Source organism: Panthera uncia, chromosome B1, assembly GCF_023721935.1.
Source record: "Panthera uncia isolate 11264 chromosome B1, Puncia_PCG_1.0, whole genome shotgun sequence".
NCBI lineage: Eukaryota > Metazoa > Chordata > Mammalia > Carnivora > Felidae > Panthera > Panthera uncia.
This window is the reverse complement of record NC_064811.1, coordinates 3,371,895-3,395,707: the sequence shown is the minus strand read 5'-3', so window position 1 is coordinate 3,395,707 and position 23,813 is coordinate 3,371,895. Positions and strand designations below refer to the sequence as shown.

Sequence of the window (23,813 nt, the reverse complement as noted above, 5' to 3'; positions counted from 1 at the left end):
GCACGCCCACACACATCTGTACACACATATACCCATATGCACACACATACATACACCCATACACATATGTAGCCATATGCACACATGCACATATGTAAACACATTTATACATGTATATACACATCTGTACAGAGATATACCCATACGCACACCCATATGCACACCCATACACACATATACCCATATGCACACACACACGTATGTAAACACACATACATCTGTACACATATATACCCATATGCACACACACACGCATACACACGTATACTCTTTAATGAAAACGGGACCGCATAACATAGATTATTCTTCACAAGCCTCTCGTAGGAGCGCGTTAGAAACGCTTCCCAGGTAGCAGGTGCAGATCTGCACGCCTATTGGTGACACCAGCCCGGTCCCCCGTGTGCCGAGTGTCACTTTTTCGGGCGGTGTTGAGCTGACACCATTATGGACAACAGTTGTGAGCACATCTCTTTGGGCACCACCACCACGTCACCCAGGAGCTGCGGGGTCACGTGATGGTCCTCAGCGAAAGCTCGGCGTTAACCTCCCGAAGTCTGCACCAGTCTGTACCCCACGGCCGCGGCGAGAGCCCCGGCTCTGCACCCCAGCACCTGAGGACGCCCCGGCCCCCAAGGGCACCCCTGGCCATGACCCAGGTCCGGACCCTCCCACCACGGGACTCCCCACTCTCCAACTCACATAGATCACGCGGCTCGGAGACCCCGAGGTGCTGGAAGCAGGTACAGAAATGATGCTCTCTGAGGAGCTCCTGGTTTCCTGGAAAGGAAGGCGACAGGAGGAGACTGAAAGCGGAATATGTTGATTCCAGAACATTCCAGATGCAATTATCACAGGTCACAGTCCAACAGAAATGCCAGTAACGACATTTTTTTTTTTTTTTTCAGATTGAAAGAGTTCTTAAAATAAACATGCGGGCTTCAGTGAGCGGCTGGAAAGCTATAATCAGACGCGGCAGGTGACGCCAACTCCGAGCCGACCAGCACATTCTCCGCGCCGCTGGAAACGCTCCGATGATCACCCGGCTTCACGCAAGGAAATTATCTGTTTTTCGGAGGATGAGAGCAAGGGATTCTGCGCACTCCAGAGGCCAAGGCCGTCCCTTTTACCCAGAATTTTGCTGCTCGGAGATGTTATTTTCCACCCAGGTTATAGGGGTGGGGGGCGTGTTTAGCTCGTTCTACCAACCCGGTCCTCTGCTGTCAGACTCTGCGGCCACCGCATCTGTGACCCGCTCCCCGAGTGCCCACCCCTGCCCCTCCTCCCTCCTCGGCCACATCTCCTGCTTCCCCGGAGGCAACAGTTTCCCCAGGCCCCTCCTCTGTTCTGCACGCCAGGCCGGCCCAACCCTGCGTGGACACCCTTCTTCCCCGGCTCCCATCACTCATACCGGCGTCCGTCCAACCCCACCGGTAGGACGTGCTCGCCCCTCCTGGTCCAGCCTCCACCCCTGCCTGGCCTCCCCCTGCCTCCTGACAGCTCCGGCTGGCTGCCTCCTACCTTGTCTCTATCCCTCTCGGTGGCCCACACCTGCTGCAGTGGCCCTGGGAGGGGTCACATCACAGGCTGAATTATATCTCTCAAAACTCGCATGTTCAAGCCCTAACCCCTGGCACCCCAGAGTGTGACCATGTTTGGAGACTTAAAGATGTAATTAAGGTAAAATGAGGTCACTAGGGTGGGCCTGGTGTCCTTACAAGAGGAGGATATCAGGACACAGATGCACACAGGAGACGACCACGTGAGGACACAGGGAGAAGACCGCCGTCTACACGCCAAGGAGGAGGCCTCAGAGGGAACTAACCAGCCCACATTTTGAGCCAGGACTCCCAGCCTCCAGGACCGAGAGACAATAAATCCCTGCCGGCTGAGGGTCCAGCCTGCACCATTGTACACAGCGGCCCCAGGACACTGGCACGGGCCGTGGAGCCCTGCCCTCCCAGTTGGAGGATGCCCAGCACCTCCTACACTGTCGGCAGGACAGCAGCAAGGACAGGACAACACCAGGAGCAGATGTGAGGCCACCACGGCAGTGGGAGGGACAAACCTGCAAGGCACAGGGGGTGGTGCCCGGGTAAACCTGACTGCAAGCCTGCTTCTGCATCTGGGGAGGAAAGAGAAGAGGCAGAGGGCGTGATGCCGGGGCTCACCTCTTCGGTGAGGCGCCCGCTCGCCCGCTCATCAGCGCCGGCCGCCCCCTCCACGCTCCTGGGTACGGCCTCCTCCAGGACTGGGCGTGGGGCCGCCCCCTCCCCTCCGGGCCTGCCCTGTCTCCCAGGGCCGCTGGGCCCCAGCTCCAGGCCCCCTGGAGCTCTTCTCCAGCTACTTGGCAGGCCTGGGGCCACCCTCGGCCAGGCTCTAGAACAATCCCTCAGTCTCAGTGCCCTGCAGACCCCCGGCTCCCCAGGCACAGGCCCCGAGACCCACCTCCCGCACCACCTGCCAAGGCTCGGCTCCAGGAAGACATCCTCTCCCCCACCCTGCCGCCTAGGCCCGTCCAGGGGGGCCGCCCCTCCCCGTCGCCCGGGGGGCACCCTGCAGGAGCCCCCTCATCCCACACGTGCCTCCAGGGCAGGGAGGCCGCCAGTCTTCCCCGCGTCTGTGTTCTGCCACCCAGCCGATGGGCACTCACGGGCCGGCTGTGTGTTGAGTGACCCAATGACCAAGGACGTGCCGGGGACGGGCACTCAGGGCCACAGCCTTCCGGAAGGCTTTCCTTGAGCGCCCTCAGCAGACACCCAGGGGCCATCCTTGCCCTGGGGAGTGGCCGTGCCCCCGGGGTATGCGGTCAGGGAGGACACAGTACCCTCTGCCTCCTCGCCCGTCCCTGCAGGGACCCCAGGGCCGGCCTCTCTTGCTGGAGAGCAACTGGGAGGCCAGGACCCGGCTGGTCCTACGGGTCCCGGAGCCTGGCAGGGGCAGGGCACTTGGTAAATGACGGCGCTGTTGGTCAGTTCCTGGTGGGTGCCTCTTGTCTGGATCACCCCCCACCAGAGACTCAGCGAGGCCCACACCACCTCTGCTGCGTGTCTCTGGGGCTGGCTCCGCCACGCTGACCCAACGCTGGCCGGGGCTGCCGGCTCGTGCTCCCCGACCAGCTTGCAGGAAGCAACACAGGACACGCGTAGGGCTCTGCCTTCCTGTCACCCGGGCGCTCACCGCCCGGCCCCGCCCAGGTCTATTCTCATTTCTCAGGCGAGACAGAAGAGGCTCTGAGGGGCTGGAGCGAGGGAGGGTGAAGTGAGGGGCAAGCAGGGCACGGCCGGGGCCTGGATGCCGTCCCAGGACACAGAGGGGCGGGCCCCGAGCCGTGCCAGCCCCAGGGCGCAGCACCGAGGGGACAGCTGTCCTCATGGGACGGCCTCGGCCCCAGATGTTCCCAAGGCGTCTGTGGAGACACAGCCCAGGAAGCCAGCTCCGGCTGTGCCCTCTCCTTCTCCCCGTCCACTGTTCACAGGGCCTCCCTTCCTCGGGCCGGCGGCTGCGGTCATCACGGGCGGACCCCCGGGCTGAGAGCAGAGGGAGCCGGGCTCCCTGCAGGCCCCGAGGCCAGCCTCGCAGCCGGGTCCAGAGGCCACGAGCAGGGCTGGCCACCCGACCTGTCCTTGAGCGGGCTGGCCCGGGTCTCCCATTCTAACCCAGTCACGCCCCGGAGAAGGGCCTGGAGGCCTCTTGGCATGTGGGGTCCCTCCGGCAGGTCCCTCCGATAGGCCTCTGGGTTGGGATTCGGGGAGGAGTCCCGCAGACAGGACCCTGTGGTCATTTCCGGGTCAGGGACGCTGGTTCTGTGAGGGCAGGGATGTGCCCGGGGTGGCACGGGGGCGGGTTATGGAGGGAATCGTGGGCTGTATGATGTGAGAGGATATGGTGCACAGTGGGGCGTGCCCGCCACTTACTGTGACCCTGACCGTGAACGAGACCAACCGGGCATATCCTGTCACCGTGGGAGCAGAGTAACATCCATGAGGATGCCCACGTGTGACCAAAGGGTCTCTGCCGATGGGAGTAAGGAGCTCGAGTTGGGAGGTGGGCTCCCTGGGGTCTCAGGGTCGTTTGAGGGAGGCTGGGGGGCCGGGGCCCATGTGGCGACGAAAGCGGGGTCTGAAGGACGTGGGGCCGGGAGCCAACCCCGCAGGCTCCAGATGTGGCAACGAATGAGGAGGGGCTTCTCCCTGGAGCCTCCAGAGGGAGCACAGCCCTGCTGGCCCATCCTCAGCCTCCGGCCCCCGAGGGAGGGGATACATCTGTGCTCCTTGAAGCCACTAAATTTGCGGCAATTCATTACAGCAGCCACAGGAAGCCACAGGAAGCCACAGTCTCCACGGCTCTGTGTCCCTGTAGCTGGGAGGACCGCCGTCATGTGGGCCTGTCCCCCTTCCTCACCTTCACACAGTCCCTCGGCGCAGGGCCTGGGGAGGGGCACCACCCTTCACAACCTCTGCACCCCACCCCTGGCAGCGGGGTGGGGGGGACCCCATGGCACAGTAGCTTCAGTCCCCGAGATTGAGGGGCAGGGGGCAGGCCAGGCGGGCGGCTCGCAGCCCAAATCCCAGTGTTCTCTAGTTGGGGCTACAGTCTGGGAATCTAGCCGGAAGGGTGACAGGGGACAGTGAGCCCGGCCGCTGAAGCCCCCGGGGTCTCTTCCCAGGCTGTCGGGCTCCCCCGCCCCTTGCTTCCCTCTGCACGGTCGTCAGTCCCTCGGCCTCCTGAGTCTCAGCAGACATGGGCAGTGGCCCAAGCCAGGGTCCACTGGCCACAGACCTGCCCTCCCCAAGGGGACAAGACCCCGCCCTCCACTCCTGTGGCTCCCTGTACCCAGGGCCGGGCCCCCTGCCTCTGCCCACCCCCAGGCCTGAGGCCAGAGTAGTGGCCACATGGAGGTCTGTGCCCAGCAGCGCTTAATGCTGAGTGGACCTCCTCTCTGTGGCCATCAAAGGTGACCATCTGAACCTGAATTAAACCAGAGCCCTGTGCAGGCACTTTGACAACTCTGAGAAAAGCAACTGGCACTACTTTAAAATCGGGAGGAACGAGCTGGCAGGTGGAAGGAAGCGTCAGGCCCGAAGAGGAGAGCTCAGAGGCGCAGTTCCCTCGGGCCGGCCCGGCGTCCACGGAAAGGGGCTGAGCAAACATGCGAGGCTGTCACGGGTTAGGGGAGGCTTGGGGACGCGAGAAGAGGCCCCTCTCCTCCACGGAGCCCTCCTGCCCCGGCCCAGGGCCCCCCACCCTCGTGTCTCGGTGACAGGCTGGGCGTCCCCGTGTGCCCACCCATTCCCCCTGCGTCCCCAGCACGCTGGGGCAGGACTCAGTCACCTCTGGGCCCCGGGGCCAATAACAGGGCTCGGCACAACCGGACGCTGGGTAAAGCTCTGCTGAATGAACGACAAACGAAAGAGGCAGCACCGTGAGCGAGTGCGTGAGAAGCAGGGGCCTCCGAACCCACCGGACTCAGTTTCTACAGGATGCGGGAGCACTTCCCTCTGCTGGGGTCTTTCAGAACAGGCTTGGCAAGCGACAGCCGACCTGGGGGAGCCCACCCATCCTGCGGGGGCCCGGAGGAGTGTCTCCTCCACCAGCCAACAGCCCTGTGAACCTCAGCGGCCTGAGCCCATGGGCTCACCATCCAGCCTCACGGAAATTCCAAAAACCTTCTAGTCCCACAGATGGGCCCAGCTGGGGCTTGCCGGTTGAGCCCCGCCCTCGCTGCAGGGCTAAGGGCGAGGGGACTCTGCCCGCCCCCCGGCAGCCCTCCCCGCTCCCTCCCGCCAGGGCCTCCCCGGCTCATCCCGCAGGCCTAGCTCCCACCCCATGTCCTCCCGAGGCCCTCCCTGACCATCCGTCCTGCCCCCGACACCAGCCTCTGTCGCATCATTGCTCGTTTGGGCGTCGATTTCCGTCTCTCCCTAGAACTCGGTCCCAAGAGGGCCACCCTTCTTCCTCACTGCGACGCCTCTGTGCCCGGCGCCCAGCTGGGCCTCTGGGCAGCGAGGGATTTGCCTTGTCCAGAGAGAGGCCTGGCCTGCGCCCTCGACCCTGAGGGGTGATCTGTGTCCACCTGATAGACTGTCTGCTCGGGGAGGGGATCACCCTTACCCAACAGGCTTAGGGTGGGGCCCGCACCAGAGAGACACCGTGTGATCTGGGGTGAAATCAACCATGTGGCAATCAGTCAGTCAGTCAGTCAGTCAGTGGAGCCCCAGTAAGATCTCTGGACACACAGCTTCCCTGGTTGGTAACACCCGGCGCGTGCGGTCACGCGCGGGCTGGGGGGTGCCACGTCCTGTCTCCGCGGGAGAGGAGCGGCTCTGGGGCTGGACCCCTCCCGGACCCTGCCCCGTGCCCTCTTTCTCTGGCTGATTTCTCGCGCAATAAACCGTAACCGTGACGAGGATAGCCTTCAGCGTGTCTGTGAGTCTTTCCAACCAACGACTGAGACCGAGGGCAGTTTGGGGCCCCTCAACCTTGCAGCTGGTGTCATAAGTGTGGGCAGTCTGGAGACTATTTGGAGACCTGCTAACGTCAGAGCTGTCCCCAAGCTTTTGCGGCCCTCGAGTCCACGGGACCCGTGGGGAGGTCAGCGGGCCAGCGCTGGGAGGCCCCGGGATGCCCGTGCGTGCCCCACCTCGCACCAGCCCCTCGGTGGATCCACCCGGCGCGCCTCGGCACCCCCAGGCCTCCCCGGGGTGGCCCGTGGGCGGGTCTGCCTGGCCCGTGGGCGGGTGTGACCAGCCGGTGAGTCTACAGAAGCGGGTGACCGCACACGGCGCTGAAGAACGCACGGGAGCAGATCGTAAACCCCACCAACCTTGTTTTTGTCTTCAGTTCTGGCTGCTTGTCGGCACGCCGGGTGCCAGATGGAGGAACCTGCGGACAGACCCAAGACGAAGCGCTCAGTGTCCCTTCCCACGATGCAGGGGCCGTGCGGAGAGTCGGAGGCCGCCTATACGTCCCCGGCGCTCCCCTGGGACTCCCGGCACAGGTCAGCCCTCCTTCCAGGGCCCAGAGCACTTGCTCTACGGGGCCCCCCTGGACCTCAGCCCGACCCCCTGCTCCCTCTCCCTGTGGCTCTGTGTGTGGGTTCGTGCCCCAGCCAGGAGGGGGTGGTGTCTCTTCCACCCCAGAGACCAGGCACACAGAGCCTGGCACCTCATGGGGCTGACAGGTGCATGTGAAGGAAAGCGCTACATCCTATCTCCTGCTTGCAAAGCCTCCCAGGTCACAGGAGCTAACGCCTGGGGGTGGAACTTATCACTGTCCCTCCCTGGAAAACATCTGCACGGGCCTGGAGCTCCTGGGGAGACCACGATTTAATTGTGTGTGTGTGTGTGTGTGTGTGTGTGTGTGTGCGTGTGTGTGTAAAACAGTCATTTTTGACAACGTTTTTGATGACAAAAGTCATAGATGAGTAATTGATGGCCCTTATTAACAATTAATGAGGTGGCTGGGTGGCTCAGTCAGTTAAGTCATCACTTCGGCTCAGGTGATGATCTCAAGGTTCATGAGTTCAAGCCCCACGTTAGACTCTGTGCTGACAACTCAGAGCCTGGAGCTGCTTCGGATTCTGTGTCTCCCTCTCTCTCTCTCTCTGTCCTTCCCCCATGCATGCTCCCTCCCTCTCTCTCTCTCTCTCTCTCTCTCTCTCAAAAATAAGCAAACATTAAAAAATTTTTTAAAGATTAAAGAACCCCAGCAAAATATAAGTAAGAAAATGAAAACCATCTATAATCTCCGAAACACTTCTGGCCGGGCAGCCTTCGGGCACACACGTGCATTGGTCGTAGAATGTGGATAATGTTGTACGTACGTACTTTTACGTCTTGGGAGCTTTGTTTTCGAGTCCTGCACATTTCCTCATACACTTAAACAGCAGAAGCGTAACCCTTAAGGGCTGCGTAGCATTCCACCACGTGGAAAGAGGATGGATCTGTCCCTGGCCGTGGGATGTGGGGTTTTCTCTCTAAGTCCCATTGGGGGGGGAGGGGGTCCACAGCATCCAAGTCCTAGCACGTCCCTCCTACTTGAGGACTCCAAGAAGTGAAGTCTCGGCTCAAAGGGTGTGGGCATTTTTAAGGCAATTTCCCAATTCTTGCCTCACCAGCCAGGTTCCTCACAACGTGGGTGTGCCCTTCGACTGTCAATCGAATGGGGGGAAATAGCATCTCGTTATTATTTTCATCCGGGTCTCCCCGACAATTCCTGGGAGTCAACAGCCCCTCCGTCATATTTATCAGGAAGGTGTTGCCCACGGTAGGGGTGCCGGTGGTAGCGGGGAGGGGGTGGCCTGTCTCACCATCCTCGAAGGCTGCAGGGCTCACCGGGCCCCCTGCTTCTCACGGCTTCGGCTGTACAGGATTCACCTCTCAATGCCTTCATGGCGCCCCAGCATCCAGGCAGACCAGGCAGGGTGGGGGCCGGGCCCCCCAAGGACCCCCTGGCCACAGGACTCCGGGGTTCCACAATGTACCACTGAAAAGCTCTGACCTGGGTTTTGACCCCTTGTCACACCGACCGGGAAATCTGAAGCTGGGAGAGGGATGGGACTGGTTCCAAGGTCCCACAGAAAGTCACAGGAGGGCCCGCTTTAGACACGGGGCGCCGGCCTCAGCCCAGAGCCATGACGAGCATCTTTATTCCCTGACACTGGGGCCCCTTGATGGCGAGCTCGTGTCCCCATGCTCGGTGTCGGGCAGGCCTGAAGGCACTATTTACAGCAGGGGTGGTGCCCGGGGCAAGGGGCCCCTCCCGCCCAGACATCCGAGCAGCAGGGGGTGGGGTGGGGGCAGCGCAAAGGACCCCTTTCACGGGCTCTCAAGCAGCGACTTGAGGAACAAGAGGGGACGCTGGGGACGAGGCCGTCCCAGCTGACATCAGCCCACGAGGTCCGGCTCAGAAAGGCAGGCCTGTCTGACACACCGCTCCGGGATGACCACCGCGTGAGGTCATGGAACAGCCCGTGTGTGGCCCTGCCGTCCGCCCAGCCCTGCTCTGCTCCCCTCCAGGGACGCTGGACACAGAGGGAGCATTGAGAAGCAATGGTGGCCGCAGAGAAGGGGCCCATCCTCTGGGGGAAGGTCTGAGCAGCCCTGGGCACCCCGCCCCCACGTCCCGGCCATCACCAGGTCCCACGGGTGCCACCCGCACGCTGCCCGCCATCCCACCGCGTCGCCCGGGCAAGCCCGCTCGGGCTCTGCTCCCCCAGCCCCGGGTTGCGTGGCCGGCTTCCCAAGCAGCACTCGAGCTACCGCAGGTGACCCGCCAGCAATCCCCGGCCCTAGGGGACCGGGCGGCCTGGTCGTGTGCTCACCTTGAAGATACATCTCCTCGCCTTCCGCAAACATCCGGCCGCACCTGACACATAGCGCACACAAGGGGTGATAGTGTTTCTCTCCTGCCTGTGGGAAGAACGGAGCAGAGGTGTTTCCGCTGAAGGGAGGGTGGTCAAGGGAGCACGCCCGCACGCGGGGTCCTCAGGAGAAGCAGAGGGTGTGGTGGGGCCTCCCGTGCGCCCCAGGGGCTCGGGACGGCACCACGGAGAGTCCGGGGCCAGTGGGTGCTCCCAGGCTTTCTGGGGTGCTGAGTGGGGGGAGCAGAGACCCAGCCGTGCCGCCCGACGTCCCCAGGGGAGCAGGGCTATCGCCCCGCAAATCCTCACAAGGCAGGGGGGCCCGGTCCCGTCCATCTCTGTAGCTGGCAGGGGGGCGGTGGTGGGGGACGGCAGAGGGGGGGCCGGAGCTAACGTGATTTCCCCAGGTGGAGGCACAGGACGAGTGGGGTGAAAGACGATTAGTCACGGTCCCACGGGTCCCTGTACTGCTCAGGCTTGTCACTTAGCATCTACTATTTTTACAATTCCTAACATCACCATTGGACTAGGTAGAAATATTAACACCGGAATAACCTGAACAGGTTATGGTGGCTGGTCTGGCTTCGTTCTACGTGGTGCAGGGCAATCACCCCAGAAGAGCGTACTGGGCGCCTCTTCGTGGCCATACCCTCCACCCTGGGGAAGGCGGGCCGTGCTAAGGCCCGTGCCTCACTCTTTCCCAAAATGGCAAGAAGGCTGAGCATCACTCCCGGGGTGTGAGCCGGGGAACCGCATCAGGAACAGCTCCCCCATCACTGGTGCCCCCGGCGGAAGCCTGGCCCAAGGGGACCCCTGTGCGAGGAGGAATCCAGAGCTCGCTCCCCTCCCGAGTGGGGTGCCCACGGGCATGGCCCACCGGCGTCTCCGGGCAAAGCGCTAAGATGCTGTGCCACCCCCCCCCAAAACCCCGTCTGCGGCTCTGAAGCCTCAGGAAGCTGTTCCCCCGGGAGAGCCGCCCCCGCTCCTGCCCGGGGGCCCTGAATGTTCTTTATCTCATCTCAAAGGTGCCTCCTCCTGAAAGCCTCCCGGGCACTCCTCCCTCCTGGGCTCCTGCAGCCACGGCCACTGCTAGTTGTGGGGGTCTGTCGGGGGAGCAGGCCACACGGCAGCCCTGGCCCAGGCAGAACCAGGGCAAAGCAGCCATTCCGGGGACTTAAAAAATGTTTTTTTTTTAATGTTTATTTATTTTCGGGAAAGAGGGAGAGACAGAGCGTGAGCGGGGGAGGGGCAGAGAGAGAGAGAGGGAGACGCAGAATCCGAAGCAGGCTCCAGGCTCCGAGCTGTCGGCACAGAGCCCGACGCGGGCCTCAAACCCACGAACCACGAGATCGTGACCTGAGCCCAAGTCGGACGCCCAACCGACGGAGCCCCCCAGGCGGCCCTGCAGTGATTTAAACATTGTGCCCCTGGACCTGTCCTCACACCCACCTCACCCAGGCCCCCCCTTCACCCTGGGTGGGGGGCGGACTCTGTGACCTCAAACAGCAGGGGTTCTGTGACAGCCGCGTGCAGGACAAAGCTCGCCCTGGAGGGAAAACAGACCGTGGGGTGTACACGAGGCGTCTACGAGTCAGGTCTACACCTGAGTAGGAGGAGAGAGAAAAATGCGGGGCTGGTTTCTAAGACAACAGGCTCGAAACCCCAACCAGGCGGATGAGACTCATCCGGAGGGGAGACGCAGCCCTGGGCCGCTGTGAGGGGGCCGGCCCTGCGTCCACACTCTCTGCCATCCGGGAAGCGTTCCCGTCCCCGGCCTGGCGAACGTCCCCACCTCCAAAAATAACGGCGACTCGGCGACCGTTACTACAGCTCGAGCAGAGGCCCTTTTGCGCACTAACTTGTCTCCACCCTCCAGAAGCCCTACGAGGCACATTATTGTCCTCATTTTCCGCATGGTGCACAGAGAGGCGGAGGAAGCTGGGGAAGGTCACACAGCACGCAGGTGGCAGAACAGGAGTGTGGCCCTTTGTGGCCTCTCAGCCCCTGGCCTGGCGGTCCCGGCTCCAGGGTGCTGACCCCGACCTCACATGCCCCCCAGTCCCCGCCCTAGGCAATCAACACGGAGACTCCCTGAGCGCGAGTCGAGAAACAGACGCTGAAGAGTACGGATTCCATTCGCGTGAAGTTCAGGATGAGGCAGATGAGTCTGCTTTGTCAGGGTGGTGGCTGCCCCCGGGGGTCCCGGGGGGCTGGGCACATCCTCCTTCCTGACCTGGGTGCCGGGCACACCCACGAGTCTGGCTTGTGGGCATTTACCAAGCTGCGCACGTGTGATCTGCGCACTCCTCTGTGGGACATGCCAGCAAGAGCCGAGATTGTACGTCTCTTAGAGGAGGACACGGGAGCACATCTTCGCGACCCCAGATTTAGCAACAGAGCCCTGGGTTTGACACCAAAGGCATGAGCAGCAACAACGAAAACAGATTCTTTTTTTCACGAAAGTTAAAACTATCGCGCATCTGAGGACGCTGTTGGGAACGTGGAAAGACAGCCCGTAGAGGGGGAGAAAACATTTGAAATCGTAGATCTGACGAGGGCTTCGCATCCAGAATGGAGACTTCTCACAGCCCAGCAGCAAAGAGAAGACCGGTCCAATGAGAAAACGGGCAAAGGACCGGAAGAGCCATTTTTCCAAAGAAGGTGCACAAACGGCCAGGAAGCACGTGGAAGATGCCCCACATCGCCATCGCGGAGGGAGTGCAGATCCAAACCCCAACGAGAGGCCGCTCCGCACCCGTGAGGGCGGCTGTAATCAAAGCGAACCGAGCCAGAGCGGGAAGTCAGCGCCGGCGAGGACGTGGGGCAGCCGGGGCCCCCGTGCACCTGCGGCAGGGATGTGACTGGGGCAGCGCCCGGCGCCTGGGAAGGTGACACAGTTACCACGTGACCCAGCAGTTCTGCTGGTGGGAGTGAGAAAACCGACGGTCGTGGTAAGCAAAGCAAACCCAGGTCTGCCCCGCAGCCCGCGTGTGAACGTCCACGGCAGCGATTTTCAGAGGCCACAGGGTGCAAACGGTCCAAACTGTGGCCCATCCACACAACGGAATATTAGCCAGCCTTAGAAGGGAAGGAGACCTGACTCGTGGGGCCCCTGATGTCAAGGTGGGACGCCAGAGCTCTGTCTCCGCCACGTGAGGACACGGGGAGAATCTGGTGGCCGTCTGCGGTCCGGGGGGGGGGGGACTGTCCCCAGGAACCGAATGGGCCGGCACCTGAATTGTGGCTTGCTGCGCAGGGAAGGACGCGGCCTGGGGTCTCAGCACACAGGGTCCAGCATGGCTGCAGCAGCCCCAGCAGCCCAGGACGGGCGATAGAGTCAAACGTCAAGGCGCCCTCACTCCTCGTATCAACCCCCACCGCGGCCACAGTGACCGGACATTCCGCGTCATCGGAACGCTGCTGCACCCCTGCTCTCGCAGGCGTCTCCTCCCAGTTGCCACGCAGGAAAGGCCTCGAACGCCAGTACCCGTCGCCCAGCCCCCCGCCGGGCAGGTGGCCCAGCCCCTTGCCAGGTGGGTCTCTCAAGATGGCTCAGGTGTTTTTAAAGGATATTAAAAGCCCATGAGATTTTTCGGTGCGTGGTTTTAAAAAGATGTCTTGTGCCTTCTGACAAGCGGCTGTCATCGTTAATGAGACAGAACAACGCTCATGAGGAATACAGGAACTCTGGCTCCAGGGGCACGCAAAAGACACCGTGTCTTACTCAGAACCAAGAGGGAGCCGAGCCTGGAGCACAGCCCACGGCCGGCACGCAGGGGCGACCAACACTGGGGACCGGGGGCAATGCCTCTGGGCTCCAGAGACCCCCGCCCCTCCCTCCCTCACCCGGCCACGGCAGCACAGAGGGACAGCCCTCGACCGTGACATGCCCGGCACGTGTGAGGCAGGCGTCCCCTCATCCCTGGATTCCAGACCGCCGAGGGCGGGGCCTGTGCCACGTTGAGGCCCCCCACCAGGCCACACGGCTCCCGGGGGGCCAGGCATCCACATCCTCCAGCCCGATTCAAAGCTGAGTTTCCTCGTTGACTGCCTAGAACTGAGTCCGGATCTTAAAAGGCCTCGTCACCAGCCGACATGACGAAATCTACGTCGAAGCTCATCAAAACCTTCGGCAGGAGCCGCACAGACTTCCCAGGGCAGCTGCACAAATGCCCTCCTGCCGGGAGCCGCCTCCCCGCGAGAAGCCCAGCTCCTCGCCATGCGGGGCCAGGCAGGCCAAGCGCTGGGCCATCTGCAGCCCCCTCCCCAGAGGGGAGCCCTGACCTCACCCCCTGCCACTCTCCCGAGGCTGACCCCACGTGTTCATGCTCAGGGTGGGGTCTCTGCCCGGAATGCATGTCGCTGGGCTGAGCCAGCTCGCTCCCTCGCGCTCCCTCCCCTTCTCCTGCTCCCTCTCCCGCGTTCCCCGCCGTCGAGCCCCATCTAGGTCATGCCCTTCAGGAGCACCGCACGCTGTCCCCTTGTTCTCCACGGTCCCCCAGGCCCTGGAGCAGAACCACGTGCAGGAGTGGGCTGGTAGAGACAAGTTGTTCCTAAGTGGCCCCTACAGGACAAAAGGAGGGTTTGGACCAAGTGAGTGTGGGAGCAGATGAATCATCCCTTCTACCTTTGGGTGTGTCTGTGGGCATATGAGCGTATCACGGCTCTAAGAGGCCCTCAGCAAAGGCCTCGGCTCAGTGCCCTTGCCCGGCACCTCAGACCCAGAAGACCAGGGGACACGGCCCCACTGGCGTACATGCAGTGGGAAGGGTAAAGACCCAGGGTCCCATTCTTTACTGGATGCATGAGCAGGGGCACGGTATCAGGCTAAGAGCACGTCGCACACTGGGTCTCTGTCTGTGTCAGTGTGTGCCTGTATCCGCGTGTATATCTGGGTGTATCTGCGTGTATCTGTGTGTGCCTGTAATGTGTGTCTATACCTGCGTGTGCCCCTGTATCTGTGTGTGTCTGTGTATGCACTCCTGTATCTGTGTGTGTATTTGTGTGTGTGTGTGTGCCTGTGTTCATCTGTGTACGTGTGTGCACAACCTAAAATGGTGATTTCTAAATGCCAACGGTAGTTAGTCTGGGTGATGTCATTTATTATGGATGATTTTTCAGTTTACTCTATGATAAACAGGTATTGGTTCTGAATATGTTTGTTAAATAAATGCAGTCATTAAATTGCAAAAAGAGGGGGAGAAGGTAGGGCCTGGGGAAGTTGACTTTGCTTCTGTCCTGAGATAATGCATTTATTTCTTTGGAACATATGGTTTGTTTTCTCCCAGTGATAAAAGTCACACCCGCGTAGGAGGGCAAAATGGGACATGCCGAAGGAAGACAAGAGAAAGCAAGTAACCGATGCCCCGCAGTGACAGCGGTGGTTTACGTGAAGTGCAGAAACGTTTAGCTGGCTGCCTGACCCAGGGTGGGAGCTGGCCAGGGTGCCCCCTCCCACCAGGGCTCCTAGCGGGGAGGCATCGAGCCCAGGCTCCAGCCCGGGGCGGGGGGGTGGGAGTGGGGGAGGACACAACGCATGTTCAGAGGGTCTGTAGGTGAGTGGTGGGTTGAGGGAGATGGAAAGACGGGAAGGCAGGCAGGGGGAGGGAGAGAGGGAGGGAGGAATTCATTAGTGGTCCCAGAGGTACCCTGGGCTTCTGGTTACCATGGAGACAGGCAGGCTGCACCAGGCAGGTGGGGCTCAGACAGCAGCAAGGCAGGGGTTAAGGAGGGCAGGGCCAGTCCCCGCCCCCGCCCACTCCCACCTGTGCAGGGAAGCATTCCAGCCAAAGGAGAATAAGGCAGGGGTGGGGTGATGGGGAGGACCGAGCCAGGGACTCTCCCTCACTCAGCACCCCCTTATCAGACTCTGGTCTAGCTGGTCTGGCTGACACCGCTGTCCCTGGCAGGCAGTTCTCCAGCCACCTTTTAGCCCTGCCCCGGGGGCGAGTCCATCCCTGGAGCCAGCCCTGCAGAGGACCGCCCGGGGCCCCCACCCCCACCCCAGCCCTCCCCACACTCCCAGACGCCCGTCTCGGCAGTAGGGTGGGGGCACACGGCCCCTGCGAGTCCCCACCAGACCCACGAGGCTCCTCCACCTGCGCCCCAGCGCGCGGCAGGGGACGCCCCGAGACACGCAGGATGCGAGAAAACACGCAGAAAGGGAGGCTGCAGATTTGGGAGTAGCTGAGGCAGGGGGAGGAAGGGCCCCACCGTCGCCACCGAACGCACACTTCGCGGGCAGACAGGCGGGCTCTGGGGCGCCCGGCACTGACATGGCATGCTGCCCGACGCACACAGACGCGGCACAGATCGATGGCTCCCGCGGGCGGGGAGGGGGGCCCGGGCTGCTCTCCGGCTCGGGCTCCGAGGGCAGGAAAGCTCTGAGTGTGACACGCATCTCACGGGAGGACAGAACGGGGTGGGGGGACGACAGGGGCGTCGGGGGGGTCTCACCTGGCCGACGTGGCCCAGCTCCTCGCGAGCCCACCCTCCTGCAACCCGGCGTGGCCCCTCCGGCCTCACCACCGGCCCTCCGAAGCGCCCGGCCAGGCTCCCTACCTGCACGGGGTCCTCGCGACGGAGCCCGGTCCGATCGGCCGGCCCCCGCTGCCCCTCTCCAGCGCCCGCACCCCAGACAGTCAGCTGGAACGGACGGCGTGCCCGTGAGGACGGCCAGCCCCCGCCTTCAGCCAGCGGTCCGGATCCTTCTCCCTTCTTTCTCCTGCCACCCGCCACCGGCCGCCCCCAAGAGCCCACGGCCCGCCCGGCGGGGCGCCAGCACGCTCCGGGCCAAGTTCAGGTGACGCCGCCGTGGCGGCTGCTCCCCTTCCGCGGAGTCGGGCTCGTCTCTGCCCGCCCGCAGCTGCCACCTCGCGAGGAGGCTGCTCAGAGCTTTGCAGAGCCCGCCGACTCAGCCGCGCCAGGGAGCTCGCGAACAAAAGCATGAATCTTCCCCGGGAGGCCCCGTATCCTCCACCGACGAGGAGGAAAACCCGGACCTGTTTTTCTCCTGCTCTTCGCAATGAGGACGGTCCCCTGCCTGAGGGCAAACCGGAGTGCACCGGAGGGGCTCAGGCACCGAGCCCCCACGTTCTGTATTTGGCCCAGCATTAAGCATCAGGCCCCGCGGTGCAGACGGGGTCACCCTTCCCCCTCGACCCTTCAAGGGGAGCCCCGCTGACTGCCCGGTGACAGTAAGGAAGCCCCCAGCCCCCGTTACTGGGCTGGAGAACACTTCACACACGACGTCTCATTGAATCCCTGAGGTTCTGGAGTGTTCTCTGGGTCAGGGCAGGCAGCAGGGTCGAGGTCAGGCGTCCACCCCTGCCCCAGGGCACAGTGACCGGAGCCCACGGTTGCCAGGAAGCAGGCCAGGCTAGATCCACACTCGTGCCACAGAGCAAGAGCTCAGCGCCCCCCGAGCCCGAGACGCACCCCGCTGGCAGCCGTCAGGTATCCCAGTGGGGCACGGTGCTAACACCAAGTGCAAAGCAGCGTTCACACCCCACGAGGGGACCGGACGGCACTGGGAGCCCGGGGCGGCCTGGGTTCCAGTCTGGCTCCGCCACCTGCTTGGAGGTGGCCGACGGCCCAGCACAGATGCGCGGGGAGCCCAGGAGAGAGCGGAAGGTCGGGACCAAACTTCGCGGGGAACAGAGAGAAACGGTTTGAGCCTGCTGGCCGTGGAGTCCTGTCCCCAATGTTTACGGCGCCACGTGGAACCCCAGAGAGGGCGTAGCCTCCGTCCACAGATTCGGAGAGTGTGGGTATAAGCGTTAGGTATGGTCACTACCCCGCTAACAGGGTAAAAGATGCCCTCAGACTAAATGCCAACAGTTTCGTCACGTGACCCGCATGCCCAGACAGAGCTGAAGGTCAAAGACCCCGTGTGGAACCAGGCAGCGCGTGGAAAGCGGCTACGACGCAGGCGTTGGGGTCCGCTCAGCCGTCGGAAAGACCAGCTTCAAGGGCCGGAAGAAAGTCACGAGAGCGAGCGAGGACCCACGTTCCCAGCTGTCGAACCAGCTCGGATTCCACAGAGACCACACTCACCGTGGGGGATGGGACACCAAGCTCTGCAGGTAAGAGGGTAAATTAGAATGATCTTTCTGGAAAGCGCTTCGCAAGCATCAAGACTCTTGTAAAGTTCATAGATGTTGGCTGAACTTCGACATTTCTGGGAATAAATCTTAAGAAAAATTACAAATGCAAAAAAAAAAGAAGATGTTCATCTCAGTGCTGTTTATTGTAGTAAAAAAAGAAAGAAAAGAAGACTAGGAAGCCATGCTCCGCCTGACAATAAACCATCAGCTTACTGGGTTCTGGAATAGTCCTAGGGCAGAAGATAACGCAAGACGGAGCCACGCTCAGTATGGACGAGCCTTGAAAACCCGCCCCGTGAGAAAGCAGCCAGTCAGAGGGCCACACGCCGTCTGACCCCATTTGTGTGACTGTGCAGAACAGGTAAGTCTAGAGAGACAGAGGCCGTGGTGTCAGGGCTGGGTGGGGCGGGAACAGCCAGGACGTCGGGTTCTCCTGGAGGTGCCGGAAACGCTCTAAAACAACGGCACGAGGTGCGTGCGTCGACGCAGAAACTGACGGCCACGGAGCTGCACGTGAGCTATGTTCCAATCGAGCGGTTTGAGAAAAGGCCCATGCAAATGGGTGACGGGCATTGAGGAGGGCACGTGTTGGGACGAGCACTGGGTGTCGTATGTAAGCGATGAAACACGGGCATCTACCCCCAAAACCAGGAGCACACTCTACACCCTGTGTGTTAGCCACCTTGACAATGAATTAGATTAAGAGTAAATAAATAAAAATTAAAAATAAAAAAAAAATTTAAAAGCCCATCTTACAAAACAAAAACGAAAACAAGAGAATCTGCTAAGGAGGAAATGTGAACCGGACAGAATCAGGATATAACGTATAAACAGTTTGGTCTGAACTGTAATTACGTCAAGAGAGAAAACACTGGAAGGAAACCAGCCGAGAAGCGAAGCTACCCCTGATCACATCACCCGCGGCTCTCCCCTTCTCTGTACTCTGCACCCTGTCCCCAGTCCGCACGCGTGTGACCACACCCATCCTCGGGCCCCTCCGCAGAGGCAGGGCTGCCCCCACCATGCTGGTCTCCAGGGTTTCCCACCCCGGAAATGAGGAGAGGGGCAGGTCTGCTGCCTGTGGGTGTGATACCCCTCTCCCCTCTCCCCTTCCCACCCCTGGGTGCAGGGGCAAGAGAGGGCCGGGGTGGAAAGAGGTGGGGCTGAGGGCCTGCAGCAACTCTGTCCCCGTCACTCAGATGCCAGGTGTAATTTCGAGAAAAGCAACTCAGAGTTCCAGGTATGATTCCGCTGCAGCAACTGAGACCCCGCTCGTGGGCCAGGCACTGGCTGTGGGTACAGGCAGGGCAGACATCCTTGGGGACGCGAGGGGCACCCCACGTGTCCCACTGTCCCTGGCCCCCAGGCACTCCCTGGCTCAAAAGCCTTTGTCGGGGATGGCCGGGGGGGGGTGCCCCCCTATCTTTCCGCCCCCGGGGGCTCCTCTGTGACCCCCCTCCCTGTCCCCTGAGGCCCCCGTCACCTGTGCCTTCCCCATGGACAAAGCCAAGGAGGGGCTGAAGAATGGATACGGGGACGAGCTGGGTCTGACGACCAGGTGGCTGGGGTTCGGTCGTCCCATGAGATGTATCTTGGGAACAAATGTACCGAAGTGCATGATATATGTTACTTCCACAAAGAGACACAGCCACGTAACTCCCACCGGGATCCAAAGACACAGCGTGGGCACCCCAGAAAGCCTGCCTGCCCCGTGGCTGCCGTGTGACCGGGCCTGCCGGGAGACCACTCTAGGCTTCCTACGGGCACCCGGTCCTGCCGCCTGGACCTCCTGCAGGTCTCAGACCCCCATCTAGATGCGGAAGGGCTGGACCCACATCTCAACCCTTCCCACCGACTCCATCAGCTCGCAGAGGGCACAGGGGAGACTGTCCGGAGAGGGCTTCCTGGAGGAGGTGGCCCTCAGCGAGCAGGCCCCGGAAGGCTGAGGAAGCTGTCTTCCGGCAGAGCCGAGAGGAGTGAGGAGGCAAGGGCTCGGGGGCACGTATCCTTGCGCGCACACACGGGAACACGCACACACGAGCAGGACCTGCCCGGAGAGGGCGCCCGGAGGCCCACTCACCTCCAGCACGTGCCCCGTGATGTACTTCTCACAGCCGTCACAGCGGATGCCGAACTTGGTGTGGTAGTCGGTCTCGCAGTAGGGCAGCCCGTCCCTGCAACGAGACGGGCGGTCAGGACGCGCGGGGGCTTCACCCCGGGGCCCCCGAGGCCCACAGCCGTTGCCAACGAGAGGGACCGCGTCAAAGGGGGAAACACCACTTCCTCCTACTCCAGATGGCCACCATCAGCGTTTCCTGGGCGCTTTGGGTGCCAGCACCCCTCCTCCACCGCCGCCCTGGCCCCACGAGAAATGCCGGGAAGAGGGGCCCGTTTTACAGGGGCAGAAACTGAGGCGCACAGAGCGGGGCGCCCCGGGCCCAGCGGTGGAGCTGGGGGGGGGGGGCAGAGGTGGCAGCCGCCTCCGGAGGCTCAGCCGAGAGAATAAAAGCCGTATCTGGGAAATCGAAGATGTTTCCAGGGACGTGGCTCTTGCTTCTGGTTCATTCTGTCCCACGTTCGGCATCTGGGTGGGAGGCGGCCTATTTACTCAGCAGGTGGCTTCCCACTCCCTCCGAAAGGGGTCCGGGCTGCCCTATGAAACCACGAGCCACAAAGGGTGTGTGACGAACCATCAGGGCCTGGCACTTGGGCTGGGTTGGGACGACCCTCGCTGTCCCCGGCTGTGGTGGCAGAGGCATCCGGCTGCGAGGGAGGGAGCGGGAGGGCCACAGGGCACGCGTATCTGCCGCGGGTGCTGTTCGTGGCGTGGGGCACACCGCGTGTGGGGCACTGCTCCCGAGTACTGGGCGGGCTTGGGCGGGCTTTGGTCCGGTTTTCGGGGTGCTGACGAGGGAACACAGTGCAGGCACGTCGCCCGGCACAGCATGGGACACATGGTGGGAACCCCTCTACCAGCGACTGCAATGACTATTTTGAGGTCAACACAGCACGGCGGGAGGCCGTGTGACGGCGAAGTGAACAGGCTTGCCATCAAACGCCAAGGCCCAGCTGTGTGCCCCTGGGCAGGTCACTTAACCTCCCTGAGCCTCAGCTTCCCCAGCTGTGAAATGGGAGAGGTGACCGTAAGGTCTAAAGAAGAGAAGGTCTGGGGCGCCTGGGTGGCGCCGTCGGTTAAGTGTCCGACTTCAGCCAGGTCACGATCTCGCGGTCCGTGAGTTCGAGCCCCTCGTCAGGCTCTGGGCTGATGGCTCGGAGCCTGGAGCCTGTTTCCGATTCTGTGTCTCCCTCTCTCTCTGCCCCTCCCCCGTTCATGCTCTGTCTCTCTCTGTCCCAAAAATAAATAAAAAACGTTGAAAAAAAATTTTTAAAGAAGAGAAGGTGTGGTCAGCGCCTAGCACAGGGCAGGCACTCGCCAACTGGTGGCCGAGGCCGCTGTCGTTGCTGACCGGGGCTGGCCCTCGGCCCCGCCCAGCGGGAGTTGGGCGCAGAGGCCACGGGCACGCGGGGACACCCGCTGCCCCAGTGCATCCCCCCTCCCCCGACTGCTGAAGCTGCCACGTTCCTCCCAGTGTGGTCGTGACTGGTTTCCAGGTTTCCAGCTGCCGACAGGGGTAAGCTTCTCGAGCTGTGGGGAGACCGCAGCTAATGCCGCTGTCTTTCCCTCAAAGCTCTGGACCTTCTGTTGGCCCCAAGGCCTCAGGCAGGAGGGGAAGGGGGGGGGGGGGGGGGGTTCAAGCCCCCGGGGCCGCAGTGGCCGCAGGGCATTTCTCCGACCCCCCCCAGCCTCGGAGGGAGGAAGCGCTGCCTTCCAGCAGAGGAGCCTGTAAATCGAGCCCTCAGGATCTGCTTTCAAAGGCCTGCTGACCTCAGGGCCCCTGTTATCCCCCACTGGGAACGGTTGTGCCCCAAACCCAGGAGGTTCAAAGATAATGTCTCCATGGCAACACCCACGCAGCCTCCCTGACAATTCTGGGACAGCTCTGAAGGCCGCTGAGTGACAGGCGTGCGTGTGGGTGGGCTCCAGAGGCAGCCAGCGCTGGGGGCTGGGCGCTCGCTATGGTGCCTTCGAGGGCTCGGCCTCCCGGGCTGCCCTCACGTGAGTCACCCCTTCCTTTACTACGACAGAGGCACGGCCGGTACCTCCCCCAGCCCCATCCAGCCTGGATCGTCTTGGCTTGGGGGCTTTAACTGAAAACGTTTTGTTCTGAGAGAAGCGTGCCCTCTCACGCAGCCGTGAGGAAGGAGACGGAGGGACCCCGCGCCCCCTTCGCCCCGTTGCCCCCGGGGTGGCCTCGTGCAGCACGAGAGCACCAGAGCAGCTGGCACGTCGGCGGCCTGATTCCGATTCCCCGGGTGTGGCCGGTACTCCCGCGTGAGGGTGTGCGTGCACGCGGGGTTCACTCTGCGCGGTTCCCCCGCACGGTGGGTTCCTGTGACAGACCCGCTCCCTCCGGCATCAGGAGCCAGCAGGGTCCCCCGTGTTAGTGGCCCACAGCGCCCCCTGACTTGCAGGAAGGAGCCTGCACATCTCAGCTCCCCCCGACTCTGTGCCACGGTGGGGCCTTCCCTGACTCGGTCCGCCGATCCCAGCAAACGCACCCCTCCCTGGCAAGCCAGCTGCTCCTGCTCGGGGCTGACCACCCCCCCGCCCCCAGAGGCTCCCTCTGCACGGCCTTCTGATGAGATGTGCCCTCCGACCCCCACGCAAACCAGCCATCACCGCATCCGGGCTGCACGCGTGGGGACACCGGGCCGGCCAGGGGGAGCTGCCCAATGCCCAGGGACCGCCCAAGCTGTTGCGTGGGGCTGAGCCACCACGTCGGTGACAGCTGAGGCTGGTCAGCCCTCGCCCCCTCGCTCCCGCTGCTGCGGTCAGCCGGCGCTCGGTGCACTCTGCAGGTGATCCAGGCGCCACGGGAGGGTGACACCCGGGGACGGGTGTAGGGAGGCATCTTACAAAGGCTAAGCTGGGGGCCACGGTCTCTGCTTCGATCCACGGAAACACTATGGAGGCGAGGCTGGTGGGAGGGGGCGCCGGGCGGGGGGACAGACACGCAGGGGCCTGGGCCGCGTGGGCCACGGGGCAGCCACGGCCCCGGGAGGCACCGTCAGCACAGGCAGACGCGGGAGGGCCGACCACTCACTTGCTGATGTATTCCGCGTCCAGCTGTTTCCCACACGTCTCGCACTTAAAACAGCCCAAGTGCCAGTGTTTGTCCAAAGCCACCAGGGACTGGCCGTTTTTAATTTCCGTGCCGCAGCCCCCGCAACCTGAAAGAAAGAGCAGGACACAGACATGGCCATCGTGGGCCAGGGGGCGTGGGGGCCTATCCCGCCGGGCCTCCGGGCTCAGAAGTGCCCACGGTCTGTGGGAGGGGACAGAGGGGACAGTCCAGCTGGCTGTGCTGGAGGGACCCTGCTACACGCCAGCCGGCACAAGTGCCGAGAAACGAGCCACGAGGTTCGTCTCCTCAGGCATTGAGCGCCGACTGCATGCAGCCTGGGCTGGGAGCTGAAAGGGCCCTGCCTTGCAGAGGATGGGGCCAGGGCCTGGCAGCGGGTGTGTCCTGGGACAAGACCACACTGCAGGGTGGGGGCCGCCTGGAGGGGCGGGCAGCGCGTCCTCCTCTGTCTTAAAGCAGAGTGAACCTAAGTGACCCGGCCAACGTGCCCCCCGAGGAAACGCACTGCATTAGGGAGGTCTGAGCTGTCACCCCTGCCATTCCTTCCTCTGGGCCCTCGCCTGCCCTGATGCCCCTCCCAGGAAGCCCTCCCAACCCACTTGTCTGGACCTCTTCCCGTGGCCGTCTGTACCCGATGCAGACATCGGCATCCCCGATACGGACCGCCCTGTCCCCACCTGTGCTTCGGGCCTCAGCCCGCGTCTGAGCCGGGCCCCGGGTGGTCAGCCTGGGGGGTCCCTCCCTTGGCAAACCGCCCCCAGGTGATACGCACCCCTCACCCTGTGGCCCCCGCCCGTCGGGGCACTGGCCTCCCCACGCCCCCGCTGCCCCTCCCAGTGTGCCCCTCCCTGCTCAATGGCCCTTGGGTCCCAGGCCCGCCCCTCAGCGCGTAGGCCTCTGAGGCCTGGCCTGGGGACCGCAACGGGGTCCCCAGCCAGTGACACCTGTGCTGAAGGATGACGGGGTGGAGCCAGGCCAGGGGAGCCTGGGGCACAGACACTGGCGGCATCGCCTGCCGGGTGTGTGTGTGTGTGTGTGTGTGTGTGTGTGTGTATGTGTATCTGGGTGTGTCAGGGGCAGGATGGGCCTCGGGGGCCCCGCAGGGTCCTGATGAGCAGACACAAGGAGAAGGCATCTGGCAAA

General features: G+C 62.7%; 1 protein-coding gene across 1 annotated transcript in view; it reads right to left on the bottom strand.

Moving 5' to 3' along the window:
• Positions 1 to 23,813, bottom strand: part of ABLIM2 (actin binding LIM protein family member 2) — a 138,836-nt gene that overhangs the window by 55,986 nt on the left and 59,037 nt on the right. Inside the window, exons 5-9 of the mRNA XM_049632621.1 lie at positions 22,632 to 22,758; positions 19,547 to 19,640; positions 9,323 to 9,410; positions 6,824 to 6,882; positions 700 to 777 (exon numbers count right to left, since the gene is read on the bottom strand). Of these exons, the coding sequence (XP_049488578.1) occupies positions 700 to 777; positions 6,824 to 6,882; positions 9,323 to 9,410; positions 19,547 to 19,640; positions 22,632 to 22,758 (446 nt within the window). The remainder of the gene's footprint in view (positions 1 to 699; positions 778 to 6,823; positions 6,883 to 9,322; positions 9,411 to 19,546; positions 19,641 to 22,631; positions 22,759 to 23,813) is intronic.